Source organism: Lepisma saccharinum, chromosome 22 (assembly GCF_977018435.1).
Source record: "Lepisma saccharinum chromosome 22, izLepSacc3.1, whole genome shotgun sequence".
In the NCBI taxonomy this organism is placed as follows: domain Eukaryota; kingdom Metazoa; phylum Arthropoda; class Insecta; order Zygentoma; family Lepismatidae; genus Lepisma; species Lepisma saccharinum.
The window spans coordinates 49,357,248-49,372,416 of NC_139250.1; the positions used below are offsets into that span (position 1 = coordinate 49,357,248).

The 15,169-nt window shown below is 36.0% G+C and overlaps 1 protein-coding gene across 1 annotated transcript in view; it reads right to left on the minus strand.

Moving 5' to 3' along the window:
- Positions 1 to 15,169, minus strand: part of LOC146004755 (uncharacterized) — a 393,261-nt gene that overhangs the window by 68,173 nt on the left and 309,919 nt on the right. Inside the window, exon 11 of the mRNA XM_083143730.1 lies at positions 13,891 to 14,013. Within this exon, the coding sequence (XP_082999856.1) occupies positions 13,891 to 14,013 (123 nt within the window). The remainder of the gene's footprint in view (positions 1 to 13,890; positions 14,014 to 15,169) is intronic.

The window sequence follows — 15,169 nt, forward strand, 5'->3', positions numbered from 1 at the left end:
GCACACTTCTTCTGATGCCAAGCGGTTTAAATTTCTTGTCCTTGGCATGAAAAGGATGAAAAGGAAAAGAGGACAAGAAATTGAAACCGCTTGGCATTAGAAGAAGTGTGCAGCAGGAGTATTCTGCCACAAAAGAAGTGATGTAAGTGAGGCGACAAAAATAAATTTTATAAAGAATATGGAGGACAGAATCAAGAAAATATGCATGAAAGAATATGAAAAAGAAGGCAAAATAAATAGCCTATGGAAACAGCTGGAAAAGAATGGCTATGAGAAGCAGGATAGACTGGACATAAACAGAAAAAGTAAGAAAACGGGCAGGGGAGAATTGGAAGAGAAAGAAAAAGAGGAGAGAAGGTTTGGAATAAGGAGTATGGGGAAGACCACAGAAAAGATATGCAAAGTGCTTAGGAAAGCGGGAATTAAAACTTACAGGAAGGGAGGGAGAAGCATCTTAGGAATAGCGAGGAATGCTAACAAGAAAAAGGAAAACAGAGAAGAAGAAGAGGAAGGGATTATCTACGAAGTAAAATGTAAAGAATGTCAGAGTGTGTACATAGGAGAAACGAAAAAAAAGGCTGAAAGACAGGTTGAAACAACATAGGGATGATGTACGACTTAAGAGAGAGAGAAATGCAATATTTAAACACACGAGAGAGACAGGACATGACATAGAGTGGGATGAGGCTAAGCAGATAGGAAGGGAGAAGAGAATGCTAGTTAGAAAATGGAAGGAAGCTAAGGAAATAGAGAAGAAAGGTGAAGAAGACACTATGAACTGGAATGGGGGACTGAAGTTAAACAAAGAATGGAAGAAGATGTTGGAAAGAGTGGAAAGGACAAGAGAAAAAGAGGAGAGGAGAAGGAAGAAAAATGAAGGTAAAAGAGCGTGAGATTAAAAAGTCCAACCACATTCTATGGAAGTAATTGTGTTTAGCCTTTTAGGTGAAAGTAAAGTTGGGAAGTGAAAGTCATCTGCTAGAAAGTTCCAAACAACTTTCTAAATAGTCTGGAGGGAGTAATGTTTGTGTATATATATTGCCCTTTTGTTGTATCTGTTTACTTTTGTACTTGATACAGAGTCTGAAGAAGACCTTGCTAGAAGGTTGAAACGTTACGTTAGTTTATGTTTTTAATAAAATAAATTACTGCCTTGGTCAGCATATTTAGTTTTTCATAATCATGGAAACAAGGCTTAATGGTGTTATAATTGGACATTTTCCAAGGCTGATGAGGAAAATTAACAACTGGAAAGACTTGAAGAGGAAAGAAATACACAAAGACGAACAAGAGAAGTTTCTGAGAAAATGTTTGGAGAGAGGCACAGCGCCTAAAGGATTAAAAAATAAGTAAGAAGGGAGTGGTTTGCAACACCAGGAGATGGAGGATATTGGTTCAGAAAATGGAAAAAGAACTGATATGGAATGAAATAAGGGCAAGAAGAAAGGAGATAAAGATAATAAAGGAGAACCTGACAAGAATTGAAAAAGCTATTGAAGATGGTCTCACCATTTTTACGAGAGAATATACATTTCATGAAATGAAAATCTGGCAGGAGAAATTTAGAGAGAAAATAAAAATAAAATTGAAGAGGAAAGGAGAGGGACTAGGATGGAAAGAAGAAAGAGGAGAAGAGGAAGAAGAAGAGGATACCAGAAGAAGAGTTGTGGTGATAGGGAATGTAGACCTAACAAAAGAAGAGGAAGCTTTTTTAAAACTAGGCAGAGGTTTCAAAGTTAGAGAAAGAAATGTAGATTATGAGGAAGTTATATATGACATTGAAGAAGCAGTGTTCCATATAAAAGAAGAACCAGAAAGAGACAAGATTAGAAGAAGAACAGCAGCCATACTGAAGAAAGAAATGGGAAAACAAGGAAAAGTAGATAATTTGAGTCAAAAAGAAAGGGAAGGGATGAAGAAAATCAAAACAAGAAATGATGTGGTGATAGAGCAGGCAGATAAAGGAGGAGCAATTGTGGTGATGGAAAGAGAATGGTACGAGAGGAAGTTTGAAGACCTAAAAGAAAATGGATATGAGGAGATTTGTGGAACAAGTGAAGAACAAACTATAAAAGAAAGAATCATAAAAGACTGTAGGAGGAGTGGTTTCAAGAAATGCATAAAGGAGACAGGAAGACTACCAAGTTTGAAAGGCTTTCCAAAGATACACAAAGAGGAGATAAAGTTAAGACCAGTAATGAACTGCAGAAACAATATTTTGGAACCCTTAGAAAAGAAATTAAAGAAAGTTATTGACGTGTTAGTAACACAGCAAGAAAGCAGAGCAGTTAAGAACAGTGAACAAGTAGTAGACCTCATAAAAGGACTTAAGTTAAATGAGATGAAGACGACAATGTTTAGCTTAGACGTGAAAAGTATGTTCCCGAGCATCAAGAGGGGACACGTTTTGGACATTATTAAAAAGAGAATGGGACAAGAAATTATAGGAGAATGGGATAGTGAAAGGGTAGTGAAGGCGCTGGAAACCATTTGGAATAACGGTTACAGTATAATGGGAGATAAAATAATGTTAATGAGTGAAGGACTAAATATAGGTTCCAGTCTAAGCCCAGCATTGGCTGAATTGGTTATGAATGAATGGGAAAAGAAAGTGATAGAAAAGGGAGGTGACAAAAAGATTTTGTTTTGCAGATATGTGGACGACTGTTTTGGCATATGGAAGGGAACGAAGAGGCAGCTTGACATTTTTGCCAAAGAAATTCAAGATGAAGAAAGAGGGATATTATTGGAACTTGAAATAGAAGAAGAAGACAAGTTAAGCTATCTAGATATATTGATGAAAAGGAAAAGAGGACAAGAAATTGAAACCGCTTGGCATCAGAAGAAGTGTGCAGCAGGAGTATTCTGCCACAAAAGAAGTGATGTAAGTGAGGCGACAAAAATAAATTTTATAAAGAATATGGAGGACAGAATCAAGAAAATATGCATGAAAGAATGTGAAAAAGAAGGCAAAATAAATAGCCTATGGAAACAGCTGGAAAAGAATGGCTATGAGAAGCAGGATAGACTGGACATAAACAGAAAAAGTAAGAAAACGGGCAGGGGAGAATTGGAAGAGAAAGAAAAAGAGGAGAGAAGGTTTGGAATAAGGAGTATGGGGAAGACCACAGAAAAGATATGCAAAGTGCTTAGGAAAGCGGGAATTAAGACTTACAGGAAGGGAGGGAGAAGCATCTTAGGAATAGCGAGGAATGCTAACAAGAAAAAGGAAAACAGAGAAGAAGAAGAGGAAGGGATTATCTACGAAGTAAAATGTAAAGAATGTCAGAGTGTGTACATAGGAGAAACGAAAAAAAGGCTGAAAGACAGGTTGAAACAACATAGGGATGATGTACGACTTAAGAGAGAGAGAAATGCAATATTTAAACACACGAGAGAGACAGGACATGACATAGAGTGGGATGAGGCTAAGCAGATAGGAAGGGAGAAGAGAATGCTAGTTAGAAAATGGAAGGAAGCTAAGGAAATAGAGAAGAAAGGTGAAGAAGACACTATGAACTGGAATGGGGGACTGAAGTTAAACAAAGAATGGAAGAAGATGTTGGAAAGAGTGGAAAGGACAAGAGAAAAAGAGGAGAGGAGAAGGAAGAAAAATGAAGGTAAAAGAGCGTGAGATTAAAAAGTCCAACCACATTCTATGGAAGTAATTGTGTTTAGCCTTTTAGGTGAAAGTAAAGTTGGGAAGTGAAAGTCATCTGCTAGAAAGTTCCAAACAACTTTCTAAATAGTCTGGAGGGAGTAATGTTTGTGTATATATATTGCCCTTTTGTTGTATCTGGTTACTTTTGTACTTGATACAGAGTCTGAAGAAGACCTTGCTAGAAGGTTGAAACGTTACGTTAGTTTATGTTTTTAATAAAATAAATTACTGCCTTGGTCAGCATATTTAGTTTTTCTTAATGGCCTTGTGTAATAGATGTAATATTAAGATCCAGAGACCAAAATTTATTCCTATATTTTGCCATGGTGCATCCAATTATGATTTTCATCATTTGATCAGGTACGAGGGGTTTGACAAGCAGAATTTAAATATTTTAGCAGAAAATGATGAGAAATATATTGCTATTAGCAAGAAAATTGAAGTTAATGGTGTTTCTATTCACTTAAGATTTCTTGATTCCTACAGAATTCTGTCCGCTAGCCTGGCTACACTGGCCACTCAATTATCTGATGATCAATTCAAAATCACATGTGCTTTGTTTCCAAATCAGGAGCTGAAATTAATTAGGCGGAAGGGTGTATACCCATATGATTATGTTACAGGTTTTTCTAATTTTAATGAGTGTGCTCTGCCACCACAACAAGAGTTTTACAGCAAACTTAGAGCATCTGGAATCACTGATGAAGATTATCACCATGCCCAGTTGATGTGGAACAATTTAAAATGCCAGACATTTGGTGATTATCACAAGGCATATTTAAAACTTGATGTGGCTCTCTTAGCCGATATACTGCAGGCATTCAGAAAATCTTCCATGGAAAATTATAAGCTGGATCCAATGTATTTTTACAGTGCACCAGACCTAGCATGGTCTGCAATGTTTTTAAACACTAAAATGCAATTGGATCTGATCCAGGATCAGGACATGTATCTGTTTATGGAGCAATGTATAAGAGGAGGCATGGTACAATGTTCTCAGAGATATGCCAGAGCAAATAACAAATATATTCCCGATTATAATCCAGCACTGCCATCAAGTTATATACTGTATGTAGATGCCAATAGCCTGTATGGTTATGCTATGATGGATAAACTGCCATATGCAGGGCTTGAGTGGGTTGAAGATTTCAATATTGAAGATCTTAAGGATTTTGATGACAGTAACTATCGCCTGTTCTTAGAGGTTGATCTGACAATTCCTGATAATTTACACAACACATTTTCTGATCTGCCCCCAATTCCTGAGGTTGAATGCTCACCTGGCTCTAAACAAAAGAAATTGATGATGACTCTGAAGCCAAAACAGGATTATGTCATATATTACAAAAACCTCCAGTTCCTAATAAATCATGGTGTTCAAGTGACCAAAGTTGGCAAAGTTTTGAGGTTCAGGCACTCAAGATGGTTGAAACCATATATTGATACAAATACAGAGCTTCGAACATCTGCAATGAGCCAATTTGATAAGACCTTGTTTAAATTGATGGTCAATTCTGTGTATGGCAAAACCATAGAAAATGTCAGAAAACATACTGATGTTAAAATAATTACTGACCCCAGCCTGAGCAAAAAATTGATTGCAAAGCCTAATTCCAATTATAGAAGAATGTATGATGAAAATATGGCACTCTTCAACATGAAAAAAACAAAGATTAAGTTTGATAAGCCTATTTATGTAGGGGCTGTGATATTGGAATTGGCCAAATTACACATGTTAAAGCTCTATTATGATGTGTTGAAGCCTATTTATGGTGATTGTGTAAAATTGATGTACATGGACACAGATAGTTTTATTCTTGATATTCAAACACAAGATGTCTATCAAGATATGACACAGCCTGCATTGCTTGAATATTTTGATACCAGTGAACATACAAAGATTCAACCCCACAACAAAAAGGTACCTGGCAAGTAAAAAGATGAGACACTTGGTGATGTTATTGTGGCATTTGCTGGGTTAAGGGCCAAGATGTACAGTTTTGAAACATGTGGTGGTGCTGTTGTCAAAAAGGCCAAGGGCATTGGCAGAGTAACTGTAGACAAAGAGCTTGAATTTAAAGATTACAAAAATTTTCTCAAAACCCAGAGTTTAATCAGAACATCAGAAAATAGAATTCAGAGTAAAAATCACTTGTTGACTAGCAATATTGTAAGAAAAATAGCTCTGGACCCACATGATGATAAGAGATGTATTTTGTCATGTGGCATACATACTCTATCATGGGGTCATTGTGACTTGAAAAATGGTAATCAATGCCCAATTACAGAGCATGATTTGAAATAAATAAACATGCCTATGAACTTATTTGGGTTCAAAAAACAGGCTATTATGGACCTGCCAACACCAGCACCCTCTTCTGATATAATATCTAAACTAAGTACTTTGTTAATTATTCATCTGAACAGCATACTTACAGATGTTGATGATGAAACAGGTAAAACATTGTACATATTTAACAATAATTTAAATTATTACCAATTACCTGTAGGTGGTCAATTACAATTTATTACAACCCCCGAGGGTAATGTCAAGATTTCAATAGGCAAAAATATTTACAGGATAAAGCACTCAAACATGATTTCTGGCACTGTATATACTGTTTCTGCTGGTGACTGCTTATATATTGAGGTCCCGGGATCCTATGACAAGCTTATACCTTTTTTTATAGAATTAAGAATTAGATATTCAATAATAAATAACCACTAAAACAAAATGCCTAATGATATATTTGGCCATACAAGGCATGAAGATCACAGTGATGAGATTCTTATGCTTGATGTCAGAGTCAAAAAATTAAGAAGTGATTTACAAGCTTTACAAACCACACTCAATGCCAGTCTTCAACTAAAAATTACAAATTTACAATCACAATGCATGGACCCTCTTCTTAAAATTGATTCTGAACTTAAATTATTGCTTCAGAAATATACTGATTTGGCCACATTGGATAATTTTCAAAGTTTAGAGGAGGCTGTAGCAGCTCTTCAAGCCAAATTTAAGACCCAGGCCACCAACTCTGAGCAATTGAAACAACAATTGGAAGAGCAGATAAATAATGTCCAGGCACAGCTCCAAACAATTGTCAAAAGCATAAAATCACAAGAAGATTTTGATCTAGTGATTTCCACTCTAAAGGAACAGATTCATTCACTCCAGATACCTAATCTGGACCCCTTGAACAATGCCATAGCCGAGGTTAAAGAAAAAATTGAGACACTTGAAAATTTTATGAACAACTTGCCATCTTCTGATGCTTTGAGTGCAATAACTCGGAGTGTTGCCAACATTAAGCTGCAACTTGAAACATATGAAGATTTTGGAAAAATTCAAAGTACCATAACCCATCTTGAGGGTACAATAGCAGCAGTACAAAGTGATTTGACAAATGTACAAGAATCTCTAGAATCCCGCTTGCCTGGTATTGTAGATACCCTTGTCAGTGTGCAGCAACAGATCACAAAACTTGAAAACCTCAACACTGAATCTGAGCTATCTCATTTTCATCACTTGATCGATGATATCCAAACACAGCTTGAAATTTTACAACAATCAACACCTACTCAGGCAGATATAGCCCTGCTCCAAGATGCTATGCAAAGTGTGGCTGATGCTTCTGAATTAAATAATGTAAAATTGGCACTTGAATCTTTGAAAAATACTGTATCAAATCTGCCTACATCACAGGAACTTAAAAATATTAAGAGAGCTGTGAATCGCATATTGAAATCAGAAGATATCAAGAATATCCAGACAGAGATCAAAAAACTCACTCAGACAGTGGCCACTCTACCAACTAATCAACATATTTATGAACTGCATGCCCTGTTTGAGGATATCAGAAGACAGGTCCATGATCTTACAACTCAAAATTCAAAATTGGCAGTTGTTGAAAATTTACAGCAAATTGTAGCTAATATCAAGCAACAGCTAGGGACCGTGGAATCCAATCAAGCAAATGCTTTGTCTGTTTTTGCCACCCAGCTACAAGAAATTGTGCAACAATACAAAAAACTTGTTGTTGACATAATGATCAAGCCAGGTCATGATGATGTTGTTAGGACTATCAATGAGCACCCTGAAACTGTAACAAGTAGATTGCTTACAGCAGAAAAAGAAATAACTGGCATAATCGAGAATCCTAAACATACAGTAATTCTTGAATTGAACAGTATCCCCAACAAAGAATATGATTCACCATTTACACCAGGTGGCAAAATATATATGCTGTCCCCTGCACAATTTTATTACCAGTTTTTTTGTTGGGGGCACACTTAGACCAATCAAGATCAAATATTGGCTACAACCACAGGCACACCACTACCCTACCTTATCAATAACAAATGCTGACAACAAAGCAAAAATCACCAGTGTAGAGTTAGAGGATTTTACAGATCCCAATACATTAGAAACATCTTATGCTGAAGATGATGGCTCTCTGGAATTTAATATACAAATAGGAGACAAACTGTATTTAGAAAATCCTGCAGTATCAGCTGCTGAACACCCTATAGTTGCAATATTCTTGTTTACATACTATGTCTAGACAAATTATTGTTGATGAATTACACAGACAAGCCAGACATAATTATAAGAGACTGCCAGTAGTTACAAAAGGCATAGATGATTTATGGCAGTGTGACTTGGTGGAAATAGCAAGTTGACAGCTGAAAAACTTAGACAAGATCAACAAGGGCTACAAGTATCTACTCACTGTCATAGATACATTTTCAAAATTTGCCTGGGCTGTGCCACTCAAATCCAAGACTGGAGCATGTGTTACAGAAGCCTTCAGGACAATCATCAATCAGAGTGGAAGATCACAGCGCTATTTGCAAACAGATAATGGCAAAGAATTCTATAATTCTGTGTTCCAACAATTTATTAAAAGCCAGTCAATACAACATTACTCGAGTTACAGTGATCTCAAGGCCTCAATTGTAGACATTCAACAAAACCCTAAAAAATCATATGTATAAACAATTTACACTTCAAGGTAATTATAAATGGCTTAATATTCTTCCAGAACTTTTACATAAATATAACAACTCGGTCCATTCCACAATCAACATGAAACCCTCTGAGGTAACTTCATCTGATGAGCAAAAATTGATCAGTACTGTTTATTATCCTAGATACCAGCCAACAACAAGAAAAGCCAAATACAACGTTGGTGATCAAGTAAGAATCAGCAAATATAAGCACTTATTCAAAAGAGGCTTTACCAGAAACTGGAGCACTGAATTATTTACAGTGGATCAAGTTAAACCTGGGACCCGATACACATATATAATAAAAGATCACCGAGGAGAAATTCTCAAAGGCAGGTTATATGAAGAAGAACTCAACAAAACTAAACAGCCTGACACATATCTCATAGAGAAAATCATCTGCAGAAAAGGCAAAAAGATACTTGTCAAATGGCTAGGACTCCCAGAACACAGCTGGATCGAGGCAAACAAAGTGATACTATGAACACCTGGGATGTTATAAAGAGGCTGCCAGAGCCTGAACAGCAGAATAAGAGAAATGGAATGCTGCTGCCTGATAATATTAGATGTCTTATTGTTGGGCCATCGGCTTGTGGTAAAACTACACTAATGATTGATTATTTTTTATTGGCACCCAACTGGTTAGACTGGAAAAACAGGCACTTGTATGTCTTCTCTAAGAGCTTGGAACAATTAAAATATCAGCAGCTGATGAAGCTATATGATGGACTGGATATAGCCATTTTTGAATCAGATGTTAAGCCACTCCATGACTGTCCCGATAATTCTGTTGTTGTGTTTGATGATATTATACTGGATAATCTAAACAAGGTTAGAATTTTTTTTACACAGGGCCGACACAAAAACATAGATTGCTTCTACCTGGCACAGACTTTTTCTAAAATACCGGAGCAGCTGATCTGAGACAACAGCAATTTTATATGTGTGTTTCATCAAGATCATACCAACCTCAAACACATACATGATGAATATGTAGGTGGGGACTTGAGCTACAATGATTTTTCCAAGTTTTTCAGTAGGTGCTCGAACCAGGACAGCTATGGGTTTGTCACAATTGATATGACAAGGAAACCCAATAGTGGTAAATATAGAAATAAAATTAACAATTTTCTAGACATTGAAACATATATAAATAACCATGAAAAGGCCAATCATTGATGATCTTAATTAAGAGATTATCTTGTAAAAAGATTTAAGGGATGGACATCAGAGAACCGAGGAATCTATGAACAACACAAGCAAACAGAACAGCCTATTATTGATGCTATTAGTGAATTAGGTAAAAATATCAAAACTGTTACAGAGCAAAATCAAAATTTAATCGCAGAGCTTGTACCTGTAGCTGCTAGGAACATATTAGATTATCCAATCACCCCACTTTCTAGTATTCATACACCTAGTCCTGTTGCAACAAAGATGAGGTCTTTGGCTTATATGCTGACACAGAGCGTGATGGTAGCATCAAACACACTGCTATTAATATACCTAAATTATTAGCCATAGAAACTCTAAATATTCACTTTAATGTGGCCGAGGGTATGATCACCAAATCAAATGGCATAGGCACTCACAAACAAACTGGCATCATTGCAACATTCAAACCTAACTCTGAATTTATGGAGCCAATCATCTACATTCCATCACCAACATTATATTTTCCTGTGTGCCATAATAGAATAGATTACATTGAGTTGATGGTCACTAATGAAAAATAAGAATTAGTTGATTTTGCTGGAGCCACAACAACTGCTATCATAGAGATTAATATTTAAATAAAAATACATACAAAAAAAATGGAAAATATTGAGAGTTATGAGCTACAATCATTCCCCCCAAACAGGAGGACATTTGCAAATTTAAATCAACCCAACACAGAGATTGAGGTTGATCTTGATGTAGGGGATGGCTTTATACACCCCCACAGAGCAGATCTATACATCAAATTTGATGTTGTAAAGCTCGATGGTACAGATTATCCGGCAAATTCAAATATAAGATTGGTAGACAATTTTGTGCCACATCTGTTCTCTGAAATTGAGATCAGAAAGCATGGTGTTGTTATAAACAGAGTGGATTACCCCGGCCTTACCTCCACAGCTTTGGCCACACTAAAATTATCAAAAACCGAGGCTTCTTACTACAAAATAGGTGGATTTGAGGCTGGTGATAAAATTATATCTAAAAGCCACACAGTGCTGTTCCCCATGCGCCTGTTGCCAGGATTCTTCTCAGATTACAAACATATTATGTGGAAGGGTGGTTTAAGAATTACATTTAGAAGAGCTGCAAATGATAATAATGCTTTGATGAGGTACAGTTCATTAAACTCTGCAGGGGAAGCTCTGCCTAATACCCTACCTGATGAGGGCAAGTGCCTTATTCAGACTATGGAGCTAAGAATGCCAGTTGTTGAATATGAAGCCAGTTATGCTCTTAAATACAAAGCTGATATTCTAAAAAATCCACAGGTGCCTCTACAATTTTATACATATCAATGTGTACAGAAGCCTGCCACTGGTAGCTATTATGAATTTGATGCTACAAACTCATTCTCCAGTATACAATATGACATGCCAGATTTTGTGGTGGTACTGTTTCAGACTGGAAGACACAATAGTCAGGGAAAATATTCAAGTAAGTTTGATAACTGCAACATCAAGAACATATATCTTAAAAATGGCAGAAATGAGGTGTTTCCTAGAGAAAATTATAATTTAAACATGTCCAAGGATGATTTTCTTAAATTATATGAAGCATTTACAGCATACAAAAGGGTCACTACTGGCAATACTGACATGTATTACACACCAGATGAATTCAAAACACTTAGACCCATGTTTGTCATCAACACTTCAAAAAGGAAACAAGTTGTGGTTAATGACAGGACAAACATTAAAATTATCTGTGAATTCCACGATACACTCCCTGATGACACCATATGTAGTGTTATTCTTATAGTGGAAAAATCATATGTTTATGATGTAAGAAATGAGAGAGTCACAGAACAATTCTAGAAATTCTCTGCATATTACATTGTCTTAGTATTAGATATACGAGTTGAGGCTGGTGTCCAATTAAAATATTGAGCATATTCCAGGTAACATATTAACATAACAGCAACAAGTATTTAAGCATTTATTACATTATATTATTGTGTAAGCAAAAGCTCTTATGAGCATTTTTGGCTTAGTTTTAGGTGTAGCCAAAACAATAACAAGAGGGGCATATTGTGACAAGCTTATGGACAACAAACTGAGAGATTCAGCCTTTGCACACATGGCCAAATCTGTCTGAGGGGGGTCTTCATTTGTACACTAGGGCTCAAAATTCTTTGGATTTAAATATGTACACACATGGCCGATTGATTCATATAGACATCTTGACATTGTTTTAAGTGTAGCTGTTTAATCATATGAGCTCTTCATTTGTACACTGTATGATTCTTTATTTGTACACTAGGGCTCAAAATTCTTTAGATTTAAATATGTACACACTTGGCCGATTGGGGCATATGGGCATCTTGGCATAGTTTTAAGTGTAGACAAATCGGGCTGTTTAATCATATGAGCTCTTCATTTGTATGATTTTTATGCTCATCCTATAGTAAATACAACTACTCACCGTAGCTAATTCTGGTGTCAATGAGAATATATTGATTTGTGTTTATTTCTTATTAGTTATTGGTTTTCATATTTACTATTTCTGGTTATTAAATTTACTTATGAATATAGAATTTATTAATTCAAATTTTTCACCATTCACGAAAATGCGAATTGGAATCAGAATTATTTTAGCTTCTTCATAAAGTTTCTTATTTTTTGCTAGTCCAGCATAATTTCCCGCCAATAGATGCATATATTTAAATGAGAAAAGACAAAGTGGTTCTGCTTCCAGTTTCTGAAATATTTCTGATAAAATTGAAAAACTACTCCAACATTAATGAGATTACTTTGAATTAAAATTTACTAACTCTCTAGACACGTTAAACCAGAAGGTTTTGTCCATTTGTCCCTAGCCTGTGCAAGAACAATCCAATCTTATCCACCCTTACTTATTTCCATTAGCTATCATATCAACGTTATCCATCCATCTTCGTCTTGGCCTTCCTACAGATATTAGAATCAGGTTCCCCAACAAGAATCCCTTATTTTTTTTCTCTCACATTGGTGGCCCATGGCCTGTCAACCTAAGTCTTATTGATTGGATTATTCTGATAATACCTGGACGTGAATTCAAATTATGCAGTTCTTAATTATCTAGCCTTCTCCACTCACTTGTCTCCTCATTCCTTTTAGGTCCAAAAATTTTCCTAAGGATTTTTATTTTCAAATAGTCGTAATTTATGTTCCTTATTTAATGTAAGGGCCCACGCTTCACATCCATATATTATTACAGGCAAAGTTTTGTTATGTTAATTTTAAATTTTAGTTTCTTACATATTATATAGATTGATTGATTGATTAATTTGCTTTATTTTTCTTTGATTTTGTGCAAATTTTGGTTAATTTGCGAAGATGGGGAAGAGTGATGTTACGATGAAATTGATGAATTTGACACTCAAAAACGTCCGTCGTCACCTTGTAATAAAGGGGTCCCGGGTTCGATACGCGGTGGAGGCACCAGTGGTTCGGAATCCACTTTAAACTGTAGGTCCAGTCCCGATTAGCCTTATTGTGCATAAAGCGGACTTAAAACACAAAATCAACCAACCAAACAACTCAAAAATTTCAATGTCCAGGCCAGGATTCGAACCCGGGATCTCTCGTTAGATATTATATAAGATAAATGATTATAAAGTGAAAGAGTAACATGCATTTCCTGAATTAAGTCTACTTTCTATTTTATCTTTAATATCGTTTTAATTTGTTAGTATTACTTACTCCTTCAATTTTAAAACGAATTCATTGGAGTTGTTATCATTACTCCTGGTTTGGCCTGTAATCATATGTTTAGTTTTCTCTTTTGCTAACTTGCAAAACTATCTCTTTAGCTGCTTTTAAATATGTTTTATCATTATTCGAAACTGTTGGCATCATCTGCATATGCTAACAACTGAGTCTGACCGTTTAATTTTATTTTAATTTAATTTAATGAAGTTATAAGTATTAGTATATATTTTTAAATGTTTGTACAAAGTAATGTATAGTTTTGTTTCATCGGATTAATATTTACGTGAAATATGACTGCTGAGTACTTACTGCACATATTTGAATCCTCGTCACTTTTGTCCTTGCACTCGCAAATGTTGTTGCATGTCCAGTTACGATGAATGCATTGTCCACTATTACATCTGAATTGTGAATTCAGGCATGTGTTTTCTCCTAGAAAGACAGACAGAATTTACTAATTTTAAAATGAGGAAAACATTTGGATTAATAACAATAATTTTAATGGAAAATGTATTATACTTTGATTGGTTGATTGAAATTTTGTAGGTAAGTCGGCACGCTTGGCATTTTGCACCCTTCAGTGACATTATAAAAAGTAACCTTATAGCGCTACAACCCAATATTTGGCCCTGGCTTACCTACCGACTGCTGGTCTCCCTCCCACACGAGTAACCAAGGGGGCGTGAAGATCTGCAGCCAGACTAGCCCGACCGACCCCCAGCCGTTGTAGGACTTCGCGACCGGATTACGCTCACTCACTAGGAGCTCCCCAATTTTCTCACGATGGTGGGTTGCCACCGGCCCTATACGCAGGCAGAAAATTCCCGGAGACTGAACCCGGGATCGAACCCATACCGTCCCGCAGCCGCCGACGAAATGAGTGACATTATACTATGAATTAATATAAGGTCAAATGTAACAGCACGTGTAGAGTGTAGCATCAAATTCTAAAGAAGATTTATATACAGCATATATAAGATAGTTAAGGACATTTAAAGAATATGATGAGTAATTGGTCTATTAAAAGAGAGAAAAGGGTAAGACGGGTTACTTTGTGTGTTCTGAAGGCCTCGAATATGATTAATAAGCGAGACGGATAAGTGCAAATAGTACAAATACACAAAACGCAGTTTGTGTTCTTGTAGTGATGTTATTTTTGTTGCATTCGATATTAAAATTATATTTTATGCATACCCAAGCATAAACATGCATAATGTACACATATCTATGTAAAAATATAATGCATGTAAGGTTTATATTCTTGGAAGCTTGTTACTGGGAAGCTATTGGTAAACATTGTTAATCTGCGTCAATCGCTCCCTCTGATCAAATAGCAAAACTAACCCTGTTATCATGTCCAGATAACATCGTGGCTCGGATTCAACTAGGAAGTGCATCGAGAGGAGCAAAACCTAATCGTCTCTTTTGTGATAATGTCCTTCTGAATCTTATTTGTGCTTGTTCTCGTCTCAGTCTGGGCTGAAGATTTTGTCAAAACCTATTCTAGATTCATTTTATGCTTGGATGTGATAATGGGAACTGGATCTACAGATTAAAGTAGAATTCGAAGCACGAAGCAATCTGCGAC